Here is a 23,658-nt window from a genome sequence, read left to right as displayed (position 1 = left end):
AAATATATGTACGAGCATCTTCAGTGTTTGGTCTATTCTCAGTAACATAGCCTTTGTTATAAGTAGCCCATTTGTTGTTAAAATTGGTTACTTGTGACAAGAATGTATTCGCACAACACATACTCAAGGTAAATTATCACTTTTTTTATGTCTCGGCCATACGCTCATTTGTGCTAAAAATTAGCGGTAAAAAGTCATCAACATTTTCATTATGATTTACATAACGTGAATTGACGTCAGATTGTAAAGGTAACAATTGCGGAAACAATTGTTATCCACATTAGGTAACTGTACTAGACCTGAAATACCTCTTAAAATTTCTGTATTAAAGTAAACAGAATAAATTTAATAAGGCTTTGACTGTAGGCATTATGACATTTCATTTTATATTATTCTTCATTTCCTGAAGAATAATTAGGATTACAGCATGATTTAGTATGTTGTTTTCAGTAACCATACGTAAAACATATGTAAAGGAACTGAAATGTATTCTCAGGTGGAAATTATTTAGATCAAAATGTACCTACTAAATAAAACTGAGAAAACAAAACAAAATGTTGTCTTATATAAACATGTTATGCAACAACAAGTGAATACAGCTACTACATGAGAATATACAGAGAGGTACCCTCTTGGTGTATAATTTTTAAACAACATAAATTCTGCATGAAAATTCAAGAATCTGTTTATTTATGTGATTTGCGGTGTAAACATACAAGCTTTCAGTTGAAAGCCGAATAAATTCAAAGAGGTTCCAGTTGTGGAAATTGGGGTTGTATAATCAAAAAAAAACAAGCTTAAAAATAACAAAATCGGCGTAAAAATAAGATGCTGCTGTGTTCTGCACTCTCTGAAGTCTATTTAATAGGTACTTTGGTAATTGGCGAGGTTCTTTCTCACATGATATGGAGTAAATCGTTTCCATTGTTTAAGTGCCCGAATTACTGCATAGGAAGATTGTGTAACTTTGGTAATATGATTTTTCCAATTCAGATTTTCGTCAAAATGTATTCCCAGTATTTTTGAGATTGAGTTACGTTCGATTGAGCAACCATTGTGAATAATGTTACAGTCGTTGGTTGTTTCAAGATGATGATAGGAACTCATTTTGTTTGTTGAGAATAACATTTGTTTCGTTTTGCCATCATTAAATAGAAGGTTCTGATTGGTTGACCAACCAGATAGACTATTCAGATCGTCCTCAAGTGTTTTTGCACATGTTTTCAAATTTTTCATTTTGCAGTGTTGGTATAATACAGTGTCATCAGCATACTGTGTTGTGTTAGATGACACATTCTGAGACAGATCCATGACATACAAGTTAAATAATACTGGGCCCAGAATGCTTCCTTGAGGTACCCCAAAATGGATAGGTTGCGTGTTTGATGTTTTATCATCCACTTGAACAAACTGCTTTCGTTCGGAAAGATAGTCATGGATTATCAATAAGCTTTCTTTTGTGAAATTCATTTGGTGTAATTTGAGAAGTAAAGTTTCATAATGTACAGTGTCAAATGCTTTCGAGTAGTCAATTAAAACAGCCAGGGTTACCTCGCTTTTATTCATAGCTTTTTGAATATCATCTCTTAGTTTCAATAATATCGTTGTTGTCGACTGTCCCTTCCGGTAACCTGATTGTGTTTCACTCATTAAAGACTGTTTATCTATATAGTCACAAAGCTGTTGTAATATGACACGTTCGTATACCTTAGACAAAACTGGTAACACGGAAATTGGTCTATAATCTGAAATTTGAGTAGGGTTTTCGATTTTTGGAACAGGTCCAATTAGCGATATGGACTTTTCAAGTAAGGGCTTGATTTATATGTAAGGTAGATAACTCGTTTCTAATTAACTCCATTAATTTTCCAAGTAATTAAAATTTTTGAAAAAAAAAGAAACTAAAAGAAATTGCAATTCATTTCAGCCCCTCTTCATGGATAATTAAATGTTATCTTCCAGGCATTCCATAACAAAATCGCAATCTAATTTTAATAGAGGTTTGAATAGTGGCTCCCTGCACCAAACCCAGCAGATGTAAACAAATATTGATATCAAAAATATCAAAACTTTCATCATTATCATAAAACTTCATAAAATTTGTCATGCGTTTTTTTTTCTTGTGATGCTTGTCTATATCGACGTTTGACTAATAACATCATGCTCTTGCTTTTCTCGCTCATTTCCAGCATCGCAATGTTTTAACGAATCAACGACACTAACAAGGGGCAACGTCTGTTGGTCGTAAATTTTGAAATTAAAATATTTTAATATTTTTTTAGACGGAAATGGACTTTTGTAACCAGATCAAAAACGCCAAAATGGCAAAATGTATTTTATTCAGACATTTTATTGACCAGCGTGTAATCGAGGCGTTTAAAATGCAGATAGTCTTAAACACCTTACAATCGTGCAGCTGGCTCTAGGTCATGCACTTTTCCTCTGTATAGAAAAGTATAGAAAAATCCCGTCGGATATTTCTAAAGTATTTGAGGATGCAAAGGATGATGCAGGAGCCTTTTCACCGTTGCGGAGAGCTCTCTTGGTTAAAGATAAGCTTTTAAGGACGCAACACAGAAAGGACAGGCCTTCTTAAACCCAAGAAGTTTACAGAGCGCTTGGTGGACAAGGCGCTGGATGAGGCAACCTAAAGAGAGGTATGGTACCTACCTTTAAATGGAGCATTGCAAAAAATGGCGAGAAGACAGCGAAAGAACTCTCTGCACATGTAGTACACATGTGGTTGCCATAAATGCAGAACCCATAGCTAATGTCGTTAACGTAGGCTACAGTTAAACCCTGGCAAAAAATGTTCAGTAGGACCTGGGATCGTTGCCTACTCTACGTTAGGAAAATTAAGAAGGAAGGGCAAAAACTTAGTCCTTTGCAAATAAGAGAATTATTTTGATAATTTTTTAAAAAGAAAATATACATTTTCATGTCACAGGCACGGTCATCTAATTTGCATCGCTCTCGAGTCTGCAAGCTGTATGGACCTCTAGTGTTTTATAACCTCTTCAAATGATGATTTTTTAAGCAATTTATTAAAAGGATTATCCAAATTATCTTAATAAGGTATGTTTCTTAAACCATCAATAACAGTTTTTTAACTCAACTCGCCAGTATTAAAGATACAGCAGTGTAAATACGAACCCCCGTGCGTATTGTGGATCATCTGATTAATACAATATAAAATACCTGCCAAACCAGCATGTTCTTAAATGAATGTTTCAAATGATAAAAATGCCTAATAATAAGGATTAATGCTAAATATTAAGCACTTTTGGGTGAAATAGTTCAAACCAACAAAATCAAAGAGGCAATTATGAGTTGCTACTTAATTTTGTGTCACACCTTTCCACAGACAATTCATTTTCAGGAAACAATAAAATAAAATTGATATTAAACATGTCATCCTAAAACACAAAAGAACTACAGCTGAGTTTATATACTAAAAATTGCAAAAACAGAAAAAACTTGATAACTATTAAACCTAACAAAATCTCAAATAAAACACAAACACATGCTACTAAGTTGGTTTAATTGTCACAGGTGTCATAAGAATTGATTTTAAAGGCACCTTTGTAGGTCTTACAAGCTTAAAAATCGTTGTTAAATCCATCCCTACAACAAGCTTTTTATGATTCAGCATTTCAGTTGAGAAGGGTTTAATTTCAGAAAGTAAGTTGGTTACTTATTTATTTTAATACACTAACTAATATTAAAGACAATTAGCCATAAAAACTTTTGCCAGACTATTTTGATCAAATTTAAAGCTTCGTTATATCTGCTTTACCGTTTTGTTGAAAAGTGCTTAATATTAGGCACTTTTCCCAAAATAATAAAGTCATCATTTAGGTTACCAAGGAAGATAATTAAAAATATTTAAACAGCCAGAATGTATCCAACATTGATGGAATTAGAATTTCTAACGATTATTTGCTATGGAAATTGTCTTTATTGTTAAAAAAAGTGAGATATAGGACCATAATAGAAAAACTTTAGGCCAAGAGCCTGTATTTGTAGAACGTCTAGCACATTTTGTCTTTATACAAAACCAAAATTTCTTTAACTATGCAATATACACTTCTATCAATAATAAGGGTTTAACTTTCACTACTTTCTAAGCTAAAGGGAAACGTGCTTAATAATGAGAACTTTTCACAAGAAATATATTAGGAAAAGTATCAGTTGATTATGATGATGATAGTGGAATTCAGCCGGCTGACCATCCGATGTTACACTCCTTATTTGGTGTTTAACTTATTTTATGATCTGCCTGAGCCTTCGCCAGGTGTATCGGGTCTTCCGCCAAAGGTTTTATGTGTGACTTCAGCCGCACCGAAAGCAGACTTCAGCCGACAGTAAAATTCGGCTAGCAGACTAAAGCCCGCTATCATCATTTAACAAGCCCAGGTCGTGCTTGAGTTTCAAAGAGCGCTGCAGTAAATAACACATAGTTTCTCAAGAATATCATATTTCATTATGTAAATGTATTTTATAAACGGCGGTTTTCATTTTATCTATATAAAAACATTATATATATATTTTTTATACTGGGTTACTTCTGTTAATCTTAGTAAAAAAGAGAAAATAAAATAGCATCTTTTTTCCATATGGCAATTTTTTTTTAAGTTTTATGGAGTTACTACCGTTGATAAATTATTAAAAGTAGTCTCTGACTTGAAATTGATTTCTCACCAGAATGATGAGTTACGTGATAACGATGAGGATGAGGGAATTTAGTGATTATACAAAAAAAATAAAGATGTAGACTTACACGATTATGGAGAAAAAAGTATTTTTAAATATCTTCTTGTTTTTGATGATATGACTAACATCGCAGATATGTGTAGAGCATTTGGAATGTTTCAAACATTTTTAAGTAAATACGGGTTTATTTGTGTTTGCGATTTACATAACATAAACTCAAGACGCATAAATTCAGGTTTAATACTGGAAAATTCAAGGATATTTGTATTCTTTGAGTGTAGGTTTCATATGGACAGTGTATTGACGTTGTTAGGAAGAAATTGCTCTTCGGTCTGGCAGGTGAAACTATGCAAAGACTTTCTTAAATCAAGCTCCCGTTTGATGATAGACTCAAGATCTGCTATCATCATCGCTTTTCACAACAAATAGCTAATATTCCAAATCCGTAATGCATTAGAAAGAGCATTTTAAAGAAAAGTACTTAATATTAGACACTTTTTGTACTCCTTACTTCTCTTGACATATTTCACAAATCTAAAACAAATTTTGTGTATGTTTTTGATTTATATCCCTTAACAGAATGCTAATACTTCAATTCATGACGAAACCTGCAGCTGGAGACAATTTGTTGGCTAACAATATATTAAAAGGAAAAAGAAAGCAGGACATCGTTCTCCAAAACTTGGTGTTTGTGGCAAGTTTTTTAAGAAAATAGATTTTTCTAAGGGATATAAGTAACACAGTAATTTCTCAGCCAAGTTTTAGTGGAAACTTGCAAAGAATGTTAGAAAACGAGGAAACATAGGCAATGAAAAGCTTCTGATCATGTTCAAAACACAAAAGTGCGTAATATTAAGCACTTTTCTACTGTTTAGGATAAAAAAATTCTTGTAAATTGGCTTTGTATATAATACATAATAAGTGTTGAATTATGAATCCTGATTAGTTAGTATTAGAGGCTCGAGCCTCCTTTAAGCCTAATTAACAAGTCGATACAGGCAACATGTTTGCAAGCGAAAATTTTGCAAAAACTCACCGTCATTTTTCACCAACGCCAATTTCAATTTGTCCTTCAAACTTATTATAAAATTAAGATAAGATTGTCGATATACTGTATTAGAAAGCATTTTTGACCTAACATTTTAAATTTATTGTGTTTGAAAATACAAAACATTGAGAAAAGTGGATTAAAATAATTATAGAAATAGATAAATTTTAAACAAAACAGTTTCAAGATTTGACTACAAGAATTAACTGTTAGCAGCAGTCTGGTGAGCAATAAAGCCTGTGTTGTTAGGCAAGGTTAAATTATTAAAAGCCCTTTTTATCTCAGTCAACGGTTTTGTTTTTATGTATCAATCCGATTTTAACATAGTTACATGTTGTTATTTCTGTGAAAATAAGTAATAGCCAGAAAGCGAAATTTATAACATACAGTGGGCTGTTGGTCAATATTTCGGAAGGCTTCTTCGTTCCAATGTAACTTATTTTCGTAGTAATCGAGGCAAGGTACACATGCTTGAATAGAACTTTCCCACCCAATTTTACTCACAATTCAATTCTATTTGTACGGATTAGACGACCCGCCCACCCTCCCTTGTAAGTTGAGGAAATTACTTAAAAAGTGATATTAGGATTGGCTGAGTGACATAGAATCTTACAGCTATCTATACGGTTTCTTATTGAAAAATAGACGAAGTCAATGCCCTTTGGCTCGAGATAACAGGAAATTTTTATCCTGGAATACCGAAGATGACTCCACTCACTAAATTTTATTTTTCAAATAGTGTCCCAAGTCTTTAAGAGATTACGTAGACAATGGGACTCTTATTTTCGGTTGAAAAAAGTGAATAAGCAAATAAGTATAATTAGCTTTGTTCTTCGCAGAATGCAACAAAAGTCTCTTAAACCTGCGATGCTACTACACCAGGTTAAATATTTCTCTTTATTAATTTAAAAACTTTTACACAAACAAGTTTCGCAAAAATCGTTGTGACTGGGGTAACGATAGGTTGCAGCCAGTATTATTGCTTTACTTATCCCGTCCAAAAATTTTCCAAAAAAATGTCGCCGTACTATTTCAATAAAAAGTCATATTTATATTTCTCTAGTGAAAAATGGGAGTTTAATAAATGTCGACATTCTAGATCTCAATAAAAAAAAACCTTCTAGGAAGGATGTTCTGCGGCGGATTTGAAATGTAACTAAAAAAAACTAAATTACACACCAAAAGTTATTTCTTAAATTAATTTCTCATAATTTTTATTATTTAAAAATTATGTTATGTACATCCCAAGGATATGCTATCTGCATGATGGAAACCTTCGTCTCTATCTAAATTTCAAAATTTGAAGATCGAAGTTTCTTTCTGACTAATTAAATTTTGCGAGAAAAACGTTCACGTTAATAATATTAAACTATTTTAATAAGGGTGCAGGTGAAGGAAAAGTGAGATCAAATTTTTCAAAATTGCATGAACACAAACATCTACTAGGATTGAAATAAAAATATATTTAGTAAATTTTATATCTGTTTTGTTTTTATTTTATATTATAACTAATTGACCTTCTATATTAACGAAAAATAATCTTTTTTTAAACAACTACGAAACTACAGGTCAATTCTCAGTACATTCACTGGTTTCATAAAAAAATCCGTTGACACGAACTCACTTTAAAGTTCTGCCGACTAAAGTCGCAGAACAAAATTGGTCTTTAATATTATAACAAAAAAGTTGCGTCATTCAATACGACAAATGCCTTGTTCTTTTCTGTCACACAACGTTAGGACGACGAAATAATTTTTTGGATTCTAAAATTATGCATTAGATGTGAGTTTGCGTAAAGTATTTTCACTACCACGTTGCTCGCTCATCAAGATGTTAGTCTTGTCTTTTGCATGGTCTTGCATCTTTGCGCGAAAGGCAACAGATGTGTTCTTCTCTGTTCTAAACAATACTGTATAGATCTTGTTGCCATACATCGCAATCAAAAGACTAACGCTGCACCGAAGAACCAACATATCTTCCATGAATACCCGTGTAACAGGAGAAGTAGCACTGTAATACAGAGGAAACACACAAGCTGACATCAAAACCGATAACAAATTTGCAAGAGATATAAACTTAGTGTCGTTAAAAAAGGATGGTAATCTCCACGCTCTCAATCCCTGAATAACAACAATAAACAAGATAATGACACAACACAAAAGCTACAGGTTTAAATGTCCTCCAGTGTTGCAGTACACATTTCTTATCATACTCTTTTTATTGATAAATTTTACAACTTGAGCTGGTGTTTGAGACAGTGTAAAGGTTGCTGTAATAGTTTGAGCTGAAATAAACAACAGTAGGTCGGACAAAACAGCTACTGTGGAAACTTGTTTCTCTTGCTGAGAAACTCTTATTTTACAACGGAATATAAACAAAAGCTTCTGTGTCTTGAGGAATATTACCGAACATATCATGGTTAGAAACAAGCCTACAACCACATGCCTCACTTGACACATAATCAAAATTGGTTCTCCAACAAATAATACAGGCGTAACTAGAAACAGCATTAAATGACAGCAGTGCTGAAAGGTGGAGTGAAGAATGTTAGCAGATTTTATGACTGGTGTTGCGCGAAATTTATAAAACGTAATAATTACAATTACATCCGATATAATTCCCAAGGTGGATGAAGCAACTATAATCATTCCCATTGTACTATTATGAAAAAGATAATTGAAGAACAGCTCTTTGCATTTGTTGCAATCACCTGTTCCGTTTTTGGGTTTCACACTTCCGTATTCGCATGGAATGCATTTCCAATTCTTAGGACCATCCATTGTTGTATCAGATATTACAGTAAGAACTTGCCTGTATCCCGATGGACAGTTTTTTTATCTCACATTTAGTTTTTGGTGGTAGTGTACTTTCGTCTCTCCAATGAATCTTTAAGGTATCAGGCGATTTTTTTACCATATTCAAATAAATATTTTTTTTTATTTTATGTGATTCCTTTTTGCTTTTATTTGTGTAAAGTGTTGGTAAGCAATTCCATTATTCCCAAAACCCCTGACCTACCCTGGATATTGAAAGACCATGTTACAATTTTAACACCTTTTAAGGTTATTTCTGCATTTGACACGTCATATTGTGTTTTTATTCCAGTAAGTAGAACTACGGTACCATCAAATACAACTCTTTCCATGTTTTCTTCAAAATGCAGCAGATTTGTAATCCAGTTTCGTCCTGATAGATTTAACTGATGTGTGATATTACCAATATTTAGTGCAATTGGGCGATTTATTGTAAAAATGTGGCAATGATTTTTTGTTCTTCGTTTTTTTTATTGCTTCGATTACCTGTTTCATTCGTTTCAAATTATTAATATAGACATTATACCGTTGAACGCACAGTTCCAAATTCAGAAAAATTTTCCAATTTTTTTTATGGGAAGTGTCAGCATTTTTTGTTACTAAAGCAATGAATACAATATTATTAAGACCATGTATTTTTATAATAGACCTAACTTGTTGACCGAATGTTTGGGGAAACATCGCCACGTTAGGGTATCGGTTATAGCTTATTCTTCCTTCTTCTGTAATGTGTGTTAGCACAAAGATGTCAAATGGATGGATATTTGGTGGGTTATGTCCAACGTTAAATGTGACAAATTATAAGAATGTTTGATTTCCCACTTTTGCTAACAAACATTTTGTCCAACAAAAGCGTTAACACAACTTCCTGTGTTAGTTCCAATTCATCACAAACAAAATATTCCAAAAGGTTTACATTTTTAGTAAATACATTGCTGTTCCAAACGCGATTGTATAAATTTTCATCGTTTTTTATACGGATATAAGGAAATGACATTTTTTTTTGACATTTTTGCCACCATAAGTAGGTTTCTTGGGCTCAGAACTACATTGATTAACTGCATTGCAGTCGAAAAAAGATATAATTGACAACGTAAACCACAAAAGATGTAACATCTTCTGACTTCAAATCTTCCTATTTCAATCAATCAATAAGTTTTTGCGAGCTTCAAAACATTCCAAGTCATCTGCAAAAGTTGTTTTAAAATATTTTAAAATAACAGTTTTCTTCCGTATAATCCTTATAAAACTTTGGACGTAATTTTTTATTAAAAAGGAACAATTAATCGTAGAAAACAATATGTATTCATTGTTTGAATTGAAATTGAACATCCTATGAAATTTATAACAACAACCTTACAAGAAGCTATTAAAATTCCATAAAAACAACGGTTTTATAAGAAACCACGAGAATAATTTATTACAGTAAAAAAATTCTTTTTATTGTTACCAAGCAGAGAAGATGGACTGTGTTGACACAGGGGATATACATAAAAAGCAGGTTTAACCTTGCCACCATTGAGCAATAAAACATCTGGGCATAAAACAAAGTTCAGAAATTGTGAACTGTGCATATTCATTTTTGCTAAAAATGATAGCAATAATTTAATTGGGAGTATTTTGCCTTTTTTCAATTCATAGCCACTTGTAACAGCCCTCTCCAAACATAGCTACAGTTGCGAGTGATACCGACCTTCATCCAAGTGAAATTTAAAATATTATTATTTTACTGACTCATCTCAAATTGGTTTTTTGGAAGATTACACATTAGTGCGTTGTTATGGATGCTTGGTAAGCAATGTGGCTAAATAACAGAAAATAAAATGAAATGTTTTTTACTAAAACGGATATTATCTACAGACGTTTAAGTTTTTCTGCTCAAGTGAAATTAAACGCATAAGGAGAGAGTTGAATGCATAGGGTAATAGTTATAACAAATTTTATTACTAAGGGAATTAATTTATTTTTTAAGACGAAGAGTATTTATTGAAAGTAACCAGACGGGTGGAGTAATTTGGTTACTTAATCCTTGAGGATTCAAACTGTTTAAATTCCATAATGTAGAAACATGAAAAAATCAAACCCAAAGGAAACAAAAAGGCGACTGCTTGAGAAATTACAAATTTCATTACTGAGTAATTTCACACCACGTCCTAAACAAAACTAAATGTTCTGGAGATGTGCGTTGGGATTTTCTCCGTTTTTTAGTCGATTTTCTTTCTGCCAGTTCAAGACTTAGTAGGTATATTTAGCACTATTGCCAGTAAAAATTATTTTGATAAGTTTTTTTTGCGTGCTGTCTAATAGTGAGTCAAAGATAACAGCTTCGAGTAGTGCAAGTTTCTTTAACATCTGTAGAAGTAGGTAAGTCGAAATATCAACATCCGTCTAAAAAATGGCCCTGTCATTTTGTAACTGTCTAATGTAGCCACAGGCTTTTTGTGTCATTTTTTTAGCTCTTTCTACTTCTTTTATGCGTCTATATTTCTATTTTGTGATTTTATAATAGGTATTTTTAGAGTTAAGCTGGTCTTTTGTGACCTTCGTTTTCAAAATACAATTTGAGACTTTCAGCTACCTACAGGAATGGAAAAATACTTCCGTATTAGGCCCTCGAAATATCCTAGCAATATATACATATTTGTTACTATATGTCAGTATATGTTTCTCGTGATCTTTTGCTATCTTAATTTTTTATCTTATATTTGAATAAAACCAAAAATTGCTAAATAGCTAGCACGTCACAGAATTCGAGAACAGTTTTGTGGTACTCATGACTTTTTGTTAAAAATTGTGATTAAGTAGACATTTTGTTGTGTTGTCAAGTTGGATTAGCAATTTAAAAAATATTAAAGAACTTTTTTAACAGCATCATCTCGTGCAAAGCATCACTAAAAAATAGGTTCCTTGCTTTCTAACAGAATCAGCGTAACTTAATAATTAGTAAAAATAGTGAGGGAACCTTGTGACATTCCTGCCATAGATAATCAAAGCGAACCTCAGGATCATGTGACGCCACCAGCAAGTATTTGACACCTGAAGTCACGCGTGTTAACTGGTTTCAAGAAAATGGAACCTTCATGTTTTACATTACGCTGTCTTCTGTAAATAATATTTGAACTTGTGTCTGCATAACTAAAGCAGATTGAGAGAGCGGTGGGTTCTTCCTTATTTGGTAAATTTGGCAACAACACAACTATCCTATCTACAACTGTTCACAAAATTAAGTGAGACAATTCAATATTTGCTAAAATAAAGTAGAGCAAGGGGCCTAGCTAACCAAAAAATCACAATAACACTGAAAAAGGGGGAGGGAGGTTTTGTCTCACTAGTTTTGTAGCTGTGCACTCCAGTCATCGTAAGTTCTTAGTATTGTTTTGCATTTACATAAATTTATACATAAATTTATTAGGTTCACTTTGTTTTTGACCGATACTGCTTTAAGTCATTGAAACCGCAAACAGGAACTAACGAACATGTGGTAACAAAGTAGGATATAGAGTCAACAATTCAACTAATATGCCAAACGTTCCTTTGAAATTTTTTTTTACATATAAAAAAGCAAGACCTAAAAGTTTATGAAGCAAATATCGTCCAATCATCTTTTGAACTAATAAAAATAGCATATATAAAAAACGCTAAAGCAAAAAAAATATTTTCTTTCTACTGGCAGCTTTTAAACTTTTGATGATTTCAATGATTTGAGTTGCGCATTGGATCTACAATTGAGAAATAGCAAAAATGTACGCCTTCAAAATACTTCATCTCATAAGACAAGCATTGTGAAAGCAACAAATAGAAAAAACGTCAGTAACCATAATCATGAGGAAGCTGATACTTTGCTCATCTTGCAAGCAATGAAAGTTGACAAATAAATCCATTCAGAGAATGTGTAATCTATTCCCCTAGTAACAATATTGTCTTCTTGCTATCTATTACCACCCGTCGTTGCCGTTTGTGTAAGAGGTTTATTCCTCTGTTATGACAAAAATATGGGTGAAACATTTGAAGTTCACCGGTAATTTAGATTTTACTTCATAAATCCGTTAGATTTAATATTGTAATTGCAATTAACCCTATAACTTAACCCTATTCGATCCGGGTTATTTTGAACATATTATGATTCTTGCAGAGCAAACTCTTTCTTTCAATGCAATGTTTAACTCCTATTCTGTCCGGGGTTTTCGAACATATTATGATCCGGAGGTGGGGGGAATTCCATCCTTCTCCCCTCTTTAATAATTTATTACAGGCTAGTCTAAATTATATTAAACTTGGCGCACCTATAGTGAAAAAGAAACAAAATGGCAGCAATATTTTTTTGCCTATGTCAGCACTTTTACCATGACATAATCGAAAGCTTGAAATTTGTCCTAAGTACGACTATCTGCCTTAAATTTAATTACTTTAGTTCTACAGCGAATTCTGTTTGAACTTGATAGCCAAATAGAAGTTATTTACCATATTTTCCGGTTTTTACATAATTTGCAGAAAAAGTTGCCAAAAATTCCCAGGAAATCCGAAAAATTCAGGAAATCTGAATTTGTTATATTGAAAAAGAACTATTTTGTTCATCACTAACATACTGCCAAGCAGTGAGCGGGATTCGATCCGCGGTCCCAAGAACTGGGAGCCGCCAAAGAACCCACTACACTACGTGCGGCAATATGTTAGTGATGAACTCAGATAGTTTATCCGGATGGTGTGTATACATATAGGTGAATATTTATCATAGCACATCCGTATTTTATTCTCAACAGAGAATTATTGACATGCTTTTTCACAAACAGAGTATTTTCCAGAAGTTTGTGCCATGTTACAAATTTTTTCAGACATCCGATAAATCTGATCAAAGAGGATTGTGTGGATTATGTTTGATAGATAGAAACATAACATAGCCTTTTCATTTGTCGTACAGTTCCACTAAAACAACTATGACAAAAATGATAAAAAAATAAAGGCAATATTTACATTTTTCTCAATCTAGACGACTTCGTTAACAAATTCAAAATTATCACAGTTAACATGTTATAAAATAACTTAAAACCTGTTATAAAAAGATTAAGCAATGAATTTAAAAATTAAAAAAAAAGTCATAAAAAAGCAACTATTAGGCGACATTGCTTGTTAAAAAAAACAAATAAATCTGCTTCTGTAAAAGAAGGAAAAGTGTCGAACATAGTGAATTTAGAACAGTTGATTTCCGTTTACTCAATTCCTATATGTCGTAACATACTAAAAAGAACCACTTTATCGGACAAAACTTTGTCGGACAAAAGTGACAAATTTTTTCTTTGGTGACGAAAATTATGTCCGACAAAAAATTTTATCCGAGAAATATTTTATCAGACGAAAAAAATTGTCCAAAAGCAACCAACTGGTCTTTTTACAACAAACTCCGAATATCACAAACCTGGAATGCTTTTTTGGACCTAATAATTGACTTTCCGCCTTCAGAATTCGAACTTATCGAAACAATAAAACTCAATTTAATCACAAACATGAACAAGCCAAAAGTAAATCCTTCTTGCCATAAGGTTTAAAACTTTTTAAAAAAACTTAGCCTTTTGGGAGGGATTTCCAAGAAAAAACAATCACAAGCATTGAAAGAACAATTCCTTTCACTTCTGACAGAAGTTATAGGCTTTTAAAGGGATTTTCAACTATCTCTAAAGCAGATTGTGCGTTTTTACGGCTTCTGTTTCTGTAGGTTTGCTAAGGATATACAACGTTTGTGGTATTTCTTCAACTGTATATTGGCTGATTGAAGTTTTAATGAGAAATAAGAAAATTCCAAAATGGATAAAAATTTTCATCGGACAAAAGTGACAAAAATTTCTGAAGGTGACGAAAATTTGTCCGACGAAAAATTTTGTCCGACAAAAATTTTGTCCGACAAAGTTTTGTCCGATAAGGTATTGCAATTATTTCTAATACTTGCAGGCATAATATTCAATGTTCGAACACACTGCATCATTCCATTTACCACCAGGCAACATACTCGTGCAATCTTCACCTATTCCAGCATTATTAGGTTCTCCAATGTACCAGTTTGTATAACTTACTTGCGAGCCATCACTCCATTGAAACTGACTTTCAGTGGTTAGATCGTGAAACCCAATATACAAGGAGGTGTATCTTCTAATGAAAAAAATGAGTTTTAAGATTATTTGTTTATTATATTATTTGCTAGTGTATGCGGCTAATATCAATTCGTCTTTCTACATTGTAATACCTCCCCAAAATCGTCAGATCATTGACAAGGAACTGATCAAGACAAAGTATATATAAGCTATAAATGTTTAGCTACATGTGTTATTTGATTTTGCATTGTAAAATTGCTAATGACGTTTAACACTATTTTCTTTTGTAAGTTCTAAAAAAAATTAACTTTTAAATATAATATCAATCAAGCATCAAAATTCTAATTTATTAAATTTATTTTCAACAAGTTTATTCAGTTTTATACTAAAGTATTCTGGTTAAAATATTTAACGAGTTATTTAAACCCGTGGAAAAATCCACTAATTACATTTTTAAAATTTATTATGCTCATCACAAAAATGTTTGTTGGCAATTTCATTAAGAAGTTTGAAAAACGTTTTAAAAGAAAACCCTTGGCAGAATCTACTCAAAAACATTTAAAAGTTATTTATGTTATATATCAAAAAGTGATTTGTTATCCATTTCAAGAAAAAAGTATGAACAATGAATTAAAAGTTTTGAAATAGACAACAATAATAACAACGTAAATTGCTTGTGACATTATCTGCAAAATATTTTATAACAAAGCACTCGTCACGGTCAATATATTTTAGCATGCAATGAAAATCTTAACTAATGAAATCACTTTATTCTATCACATGATTTTTTCTAGACAATTAAAGCCGTAAGCAATACGTTTATAAAATGCGGAACATTTTTACAGTGGATTTATTGTAGAAACTTTTAAAGAAAATTTTAAAAAATATAATCCATTTTGGCTGTTACAGACACACAGACACATACAGTCTTCGTATTTATAGAGATATTATGTTTTCATATTATGTTCTTTTTAAAAATTTATCAAATTTTAATAAAGTTAACATGTAAACAAATATATTTTTTCAGTTTGAATTACTTCACCCAACGATTAATATCTGCTACTGAAAATCAATTTGTTGTAAAAAAAACTTAACGCGAAATTTCGATAAACCTACAATGTTGCTCTCTACATGAAGACGTTAAACGTTGAACTAACTTTTACACAGATAGTTTTTGCTAGGTGATCGATATACGCAGAGTAAGGTTGAAAAGTGGACATTTAGTGACTTTTCACGACTTTTAGTTACAGTCAGGACAGTCAAAAAAAGAAGTTCGGTATCACTTCTTGTCTGTTTCCACTCTGTATAATTATTTATCAGGTAATCAGGGAAATCAGAGAAGGTAATGGGACAGTTGTTTACTTTTAATATTTTTATTAACAATTGCAAAGTCATATTTTAACCTTTTTACACGTTTGTAGGGTAACTTTACAGATCAATATTTTTTTGTGAGTTTTGTCATTAAAATGTAACATCAGTCACGATTTAAGTTCTTTGGACATACTGAAGGGCTGTTGCAAAATTGAAAAAATTTAGTAAAAATTCGTAAAACAAAGATGTCAACAACTTGTTACTTAGTAAAGTAAGGCCCCTCAGTTAATCTATGGTTTTACATGGTTTGTGGTATACGAACTACGTAACTTTTTAGTTTGGAAGGGTTAAATAGTGTTAATATGGCATCACTTAAAGTCAAATTCCCAATAAATATATGTTCTGTTAATGTTAGCTAACGTGGAAACTTGACTAAAATGAATGTCAAATTGAGCATATTTTAGAATTATTCTCAATCAACAAGATTCGATTTTGGAAATTTAAGAATAATTTCGAGGATAATTATCAGACACTAAATTTTCTTTTTTTGTGTAATTTCACTAATTCTCATTTTCTAACAGACTTTATTAGTCAATGTATTGTCATTAATAACAATTACTGAATTTTTAAAAATTTAAGACTTAATTATACTTAAAACTTAATTATAAAGGCACGTACTCACCGTTATCGAAAAAAAAAGTTATGACTATCCTGCAAATCTCAATATTTACTGTCAATAATTTAGGCTACAGAGGCTGAAACCGAAAGTACGGTTTCTGTGAAAAGTGTGTCTACCATAGACTACAAATATTACAGTTCAAGAGTTTAAGCGGACTGAACTACAGTAGACGTCCGTTAATTCGAGTGCTGCTTAATTCAAACTTTCTGTTATTTCGAACAGATTGCCAAGTACCTTGAGTTTGGTTTAATGCAGCCTTATTTTTGGGCTGCTTAATTTGAACTCCGGTAATTCGAACATTTCGCTAATTCGAACAATTTTTTAGTCCCAAGGCTGCATTATACTCGTTAATTCAAAAATTTGTGTATTGATATATAAAATCTCAAGGCAAAATAAAAAATGTTTTCATTTTTATTCATTTTTATTGCATCAATGGTGGCAAAATTTCTTTCAATTTATTAATTAAATTGGCATTTTCAATAAAATGAGGTTTACAAGGAATTTGGAGGCCTTGCCAATCGCCAAGCAAGCAACGGTAAAAGATTTTTATAAAAAGTTGTAGTAAAGTTGTAATAAAGTTATATTAGCATAAAACCTTTGAACGTTTATTAAAATTCTTGTTTTTTCTGAGCTTCCAATAATCCGAACATTCGTTAATTCGAACAAATAATTTGACTTGATGTACATCAATACAGAAATAAATTTATCTCTCACTTTTTCGACAATTCATTTTTAATGTAGTCATTCTCGTAGCGTGAAAGTATACTGACAAGGTGACCATTTCTTCTTTGGCAATCTCGCTCAGCATCATGCCATGACTTTCGCGATGTAGAGAAGTAATACCGTGGATTTGTTTTGATCTCCAAAGCATCTAGTAGAATAATACGATGTAATGTCGAAAGTATAAACAAAGGAACATATTTTTTTCTGATGTGTAGAAATGTAAGCCAATCAAAGTAAATTGACAATTAATTAGGTTGTATTGGAAAATCGCGGGCATTTCTTGTGATAAAACTAAAACAAATTTTGAAGTAAAATAAAACCGGTTAATCACAACCCTGTGTATTTCAAATTTGAAATAGGCCGGTTTAAGATTTAAAATTAACTAGGTTGCGGATAAATAATATGTTGATCACAAAAACTGCTTTACTGTAACAGATTTTTGTCACTTAATTATACACAAAGTTGATCGTCAAGGGAAGAAAATTCAATAAATAATTAATAATTTAACAGAGGAAAACAAAGTGCACAAATCTGTTAAACAAATCATCAATAAAGTTTTTTTTAATGGAACTGGTGTGAATCTAGCTATATATATTTTGGGTGTGCAAAGTAACCTACCTATTCTTGCCACTTGCGTATTCAACTTCGATGAAAGTTGACTTAACTAATAAAAATATATACAATACATTATTTAAAAAGAATAAATCTAGAGAACAAGTACAAAAAAAAATTATATTATTTGGAAAACTGATGGAGTGTCGTATTATAACCAATCAGATGCGCTGTTTTCACATTAGAAACTCTAAATTTGCTTCGCTTGGTCTATGTTTGCAACCGGGCTTGGTGTATGTTTGCAACCGGGCTTGGTCTATGGTTGCAACCGGGCTTGGTCTATGTTTGCAGCCGGGCGTGGTCTATATTTGCAACTGGACTTAGAATCTTACGTTATTTGGTTAGTTTATTTTCCGATTTCCCGAAAGTTAACGGCCCGCGTTGATTGTTTTAAAGTTCGAACATCGCAAAAACTGTGCATAGCGCATGCTTAAGTTACTGAACTGGTCTGCATTTCTGCAAAAATAAAAGTTTTCCAGTCTACTGGTTGCATAAAATTCGTTAGGCACTTTGTAAAAATAACCCAAAAAAACCCATCATAAACCAGACTGCAGTGGCAGGAAAAAGCAGTAATAGATATTCAAAAGTTTACCTTTGATTTCTCTGCTTTAAGATCTGTAGAGATTTGTTCTAGAAAATTAAAGTAAAAAATAACTAATTGAAAAATGAATAAAGCAATTATAGAATTTAGCCAACAAGCGGTTACTCTGAAATATCTTAAAATAAAGCAAGGTCACATCAAATGTGATGTAGAGTTTCCATGGAAACCATTTTTTCGAGTTGAGTTAAAGTGAGGATTAGTTTTTTTAAATATGATTTGGCACTTTTTAATAAACATTATTTGTTTCTCGTATTGAAGTCGTTAAATTTCAATCAAGGAGTGGTTTTATTTATTTTTTATTTGTTCTTTGGATTCTACACTATTCAATTAGTATAAAGTATTTGTTCTTTTTTCGAAAAATTGTTTATTGATCTTTTAATCAATGCGCATAGATCGTCTTTTTATTAAGAACCTTCTGCTGCGACGCCATACTTGGCGATGTTAGTTTCGAGAGAGAGAGAGAAAAAAAGCTTGGTACTCAGACCACATATATGAACACAGACACAGCGAAGAAGAATTAGAGTATGATATTATTGAAGAAGAAAACAATTTTGGAAAAGATGAGGACGGTGATAATGAGATGGAAACCTTTAATGAGCTTTTTATAGGCACATAAAAATTACTGTTGTTATTGTTTTAGGAATAAAATGTATAACTGAGAATGGGGATTTCAAGCAACGTTGTCTCGTAAAAGTTATCTTAGAAAACGGTTTAATATTCTTACACGAGACGAGAGGGGAATTTCTGCAAGCCACCCCTACAAACAAATATTTTCGGTGTGCTGCTTACAAGAAATTCATTTGGTTCGTTTTCTAACGACTTCGAAAAGGCAATCGCCGATAATTATTTCGTTGCGTGTTGTGTGGAAAATAAGACAAGTTTTCCCTGAAGAGGGTGGTGTCTATGTCCCTTACTCGGAAGAATAAACACAAAAAATATATAATATATAATATGTGATTATAATTAGAGAAAAGAAAATAGATCTTGGATTCCCTAGAATATCATTCTATTTGCTGAATTGTCTTAACACAAAAAAAATTCATTCGCCAACTATGACCTCACGGCTATTTAAACAGGATTATAAAAAGGGTTGAATAAAGGGGGAAAAAACTTTTTTTAAAAAAAAAAAAGTTTTTATAGTAATAAATAAAACATTTCCGATAAAATAAAATGAAATCATTTTTTTTTTAATTTTTTGAGGGACTACTCCTTTAAGCTGATTAATTTTTGCCAACTTCGTCCCTTTCGTCCTTTTGTAAAAATTTTCGGAAAATTCAATTGCTAGAAAGAACTTGATTACTTAAAATTAACTTTGGGAAAACCAAAACATATTTTCATTTTTTCTTCTCTACTTTTTTTTAGACACCCTCTTCTATATGGCAAGTTCAATTGAAAGCTATCTAATCTCAAATTCACAATTATAATTTCTCGCAGGAAACATTGAAATTATCCATTCGCGAAAAAAGTCATAAATATCACAACATTACTGATTCGCGAAAATTAATCTTCGCGAAATGCATTTTTATAGACCTCGAGAAAATTTATCAACTCCAAAAATATTACCACTTGTCTGTTCAGCCAATGAATTGAATAGTGTGATATAGATATTATCTTCATGATATGACATGAAAATATCTATATTATCTAAAATTTATCAACTTAAGGTATAAGTCTTGTCTGAAATCTCAAATCAAATCTTAAATCTCATTTTAAATGTAATGACGTAATTACCGAAAATGCTAACAGTTTATGAAATTTGTCACTTTAGATTTGGACAACGTTTGCGGAAAGTTTCATACTCAATGAACACCAATGCGGAAATTTTAGAAAGAGCGAATGCAATCACTCTCTTATAGCTCAGAAGGAACAAAGCTAATCATTGACAATTTTTTTTTCTATTACGAAAAACATAGTTGTCATGGATTCTTTTAATTAACAACATTATAACTGGTTATAATATATTTTGGCGCTTATTAATTTCTTCACAACTAAAGACAACAAACCTATTCTTTTGGACGCATTATCATGAGATAATTACAACACTTCTTGGTTGTTTGTTAATGTAACAAATGACTTACGAGTATTTCTGCTCAATGTGGTCTGTTTTGTTTGTAGTGCATTTATCTAAGAATGAAAAAGGCGCAACTTTATTAACCACTAAAAAGAAAAAAGGCAGAAAATATTTATCTCTCTAAAATTACGTTTGTTATCAATTGTACATTTTACCTTCGACTTTTCTGAGTTCAGATCAGTATTAAATTGGATTAACTAATAAAAATATTAAAGTAGATGTCTTAAAAACGTAAATCTCGAACTTATGAAAAAGTAGTAACAACAGACAGAAGTAGAAGATGTGTTTACCTTTGACTTCTCTGCGTTGAGATCTGTTGAAATTTGTTCTATAAATTAAACGCAAAAATAACTGATTAAAGAAACATACGAATGGCTAGGTACGTCGTACAATATATATAGTGAAGTTCAGCTTCCAGTCTTGCAGTTCCTGATACCAAACATAGTGCTACTATGCTTGGAACACCTTGTTTTAGAAAGTTATCCTGATAGTTTCTTTTTTCAGGTGAAATGATAAAAATAAAACTGTGGGCATGGAGGATATAATCCCCTGCACCACCCCTAACCCGTTATTAAGGATTGCCCAAACAGAGCACAGGAAATTGTTTTCCTATTAACAAGAACATATTCTAAAAATTTTTCTTTTGAGTACCTAAAATCAAACGGCTGAGCAACAAAATCAAAATTTGTAAGTTTTGATAAATATTAGGGCTCAATAATTTCCTAACAATTTAAAAATTGTTCTTGATTGCTTTGTATATCCAAAGGTTGAATTTTTGCATCTCCTATAATTATGTTCATAAAACTTACGAGTGGTTCTGGTCAATGTGGCTTGTTTTGTTTGTACGGCATTTACCTAAAAATAAAGAAGCACATATTTATCAAGTATTACCAGAGAAAGGTAGAGGGAACTTCTGCTATCTCAAATTATGGTTGTATATCCAATGTTATTAATTTTAAACTTCACTTTGGACTTTACGCAGCTGAAACCAATAGCAAGTAAATTAAAAATGTAAATCTCGAAGTGATGAAAAAGTTCAAGTAACAGAAGAAGACAAGAAAAATTGTTACCTTTAATTTTTCGGCGTTGAGATCTGTTGAAATTTGTTCTATAAATTAAACGCAGAACTAATTGATAGAAAAACACAATAATTCGTTGTTTAGAATAGCTAAACACGTCGTGCAATACACAGAGGAAGGTTTAACCCGCTACGTTGCAGTTACAGCTACTAAACAGCGCTACCTTTATTATCCTGATAGATGCCTCTTTGAGGTAAAATGATAAAAATTATTAAAACTGTGGGAATTTTATATATGGAGAATGTAACTTGCAGCGGTTGTTATAATATAACCTACATCAAAGCTAACTACCTACTGTTCGGCAATTTATAGCATGAATGTCTATCACATGGAAATTGAAAGTCATGCCGGATAGGAAATTAAATTTAAAGAAAATTATTGCGCATAAATAGGAGTAAAAATTAACTGAAATGATGGTGCTTGTTGCAAGGAACAAAACGTATTTGAGCTCTTTCTAACATTCAAACCTTCAATATTATACTTTAATTAAGAAATGTAAAAACGTATCAAAATTGCAACAGACAAGGGAGCATATAAAAACTTATAAAAAAATGAGCATTCTTTACATAAGACAAGAAATAAAATCACTATGCTTTTAAAATTTTCTGCAAAACCAGGACCAATTTCATAAACACGAAGAATGAGAAAGAGAAAAAACAAAGAACTTACGAGTGTTTCTTGTCAAGGTAGCCTGATTTACCTTTATGGCATTTATCTATGAACAATAAAAATACATTTATCTTATAAGTCAAAGAGGCTTTAGCTTTAATGTTTCTTATCCATTGTTTACCGACTGGTAGCCTTGTGGTAGAGGGTTCGCCACCAGTGCGGGAGGTCTTGAGTTCGAATCAAGACTATCAAAGTGTGAATCTATCCATTCTGCTTAGCGCTCAGTATGAGAATTGATATCTTACACAGTTCTCTAGTTAAGCGCTTGCTGCTTGCTTGGTTGGACGACTTTTGTTGCTTAAATGGGAGCTTTAAATGCACAGGACCCTCTTTGATAGCAGTATTATTAGGAACTGAAGAGGCTATCCTGAGTAAATAATTTCAAAAAAAATAATGGGCTTGTTATGTTAAATGTATTGCCTAACTTTAAATAAGCTTTGAAAGTTTAAATTGTTAAGGTGCATTTAAGAGATCTTGTTTTCAGTATTCCTAAAAAATTTCTTGAAATAGATTTTCCTTTGTTTTTCGAATGTTCTTTAAAATGGATTCTGAAAAAATGTGTGACTCATATGTTTCCCATAGCAGTCAAAGCTTATGTAAGTAAAATGGTGTATAGCAAATTCTAAAATTATACACACAAAAAATGAATGCCTAGAAAAGAAAAACAATCAAATAATCGACTTACATCTGAATCAATGCTGACGATTTTAATCCCTAAAAAGAAGAAGAAAAAAGTAACAAGACAAATTAGAAGAACGAAGAAAATAGCGAAAAAAAACGAAAAAAACATGAGTGAATGATGTTCCTCCGTCAGAAAAATCTGACTAAAGAGAATTAAAATTGAACTGACCCATGTTACTGATATGGTTACTTTGTCTTGTTTGCAATATGATAATCTAGATGGAAAATTTACTCCATTAGTAAATCCATGGTAATAGCTTATGGTGGGACGAACTAATTGTCATAGAAGAATATAGTCTGTTTGAAAATTTATTCTTTCCGACAGAATTTTTACTGGATAAAATTTCCTTTCTTTTTTGCATCTCAACTTGTGCGACGAATCGACGCATAAGTTGAAAAAGTATATCGACAATATTAATATTCCATCTATTATATAACAATCGATTACATTTTTAAAAATTTTAAAATAACAGCATTGCTATGGATGAATTGTTATCTTTTGTAATGATTTGATTCTGAGTTATTACAGAAATTATTTGCTTTTCAAGGTGGAATAATAAACATTACAGCGCGAT

At 31.8% G+C, this 23,658-nt stretch overlaps 1 protein-coding gene across 14 annotated transcripts in view; it reads right to left on the bottom strand.

The window, feature by feature from the left end:
* Positions 1–13,436: 13,436 nt before the first annotated feature.
* The window catches only part of LOC130656634 (rootletin-like), a 30,841-nt gene continuing 20,619 nt past the window's right edge, over positions 13,437–23,658 (bottom strand). For 10 of the 14 annotated variants that reach the window (XM_057459525.1, XM_057459533.1, XM_057459527.1 and 7 more), the window contains 12 exons: positions 23,253–23,298; positions 23,088–23,116; positions 22,403–22,448; positions 21,725–21,762; positions 21,464–21,509; positions 20,945–20,982; positions 20,810–20,851; positions 20,662–20,707; positions 18,575–18,612; positions 17,989–18,034; positions 17,362–17,518; positions 13,437–14,715 (listed from right to left, as the gene is read on the bottom strand). In XM_057459525.1, coding sequence (XP_057315508.1) covers positions 14,505–14,715; positions 17,362–17,518; positions 17,989–18,034; positions 18,575–18,612; positions 20,662–20,707; positions 20,810–20,851; positions 20,945–20,982; positions 21,464–21,509; positions 21,725–21,762; positions 22,403–22,448; positions 23,088–23,116; positions 23,253–23,298 — 783 coding nt within the window. In that variant the 3' untranslated portion in view covers positions 13,437–14,504. Of the gene's footprint in view, positions 14,716–17,361; positions 17,519–17,988; positions 18,035–18,574; positions 18,613–20,661; positions 20,708–20,809; positions 20,852–20,944; positions 20,983–21,463; positions 21,510–21,724; positions 21,763–22,402; positions 22,449–23,087; positions 23,117–23,252; positions 23,299–23,658 lie in introns of those variants that run through there. The other 4 variants (XM_057459536.1, XM_057459526.1, XM_057459538.1 and 1 more) reach the window with 4 other exon arrangements.

This window comes from Hydractinia symbiolongicarpus, chromosome 9, assembly GCF_029227915.1.
Source record: "Hydractinia symbiolongicarpus strain clone_291-10 chromosome 9, HSymV2.1, whole genome shotgun sequence".
Classification (NCBI taxonomy): domain Eukaryota; kingdom Metazoa; phylum Cnidaria; class Hydrozoa; order Anthoathecata; family Hydractiniidae; genus Hydractinia; species Hydractinia symbiolongicarpus.
The sequence above is the reverse complement of the archived record's forward strand: the minus strand, read 5'-3'. Positions and strand labels throughout refer to the sequence as shown.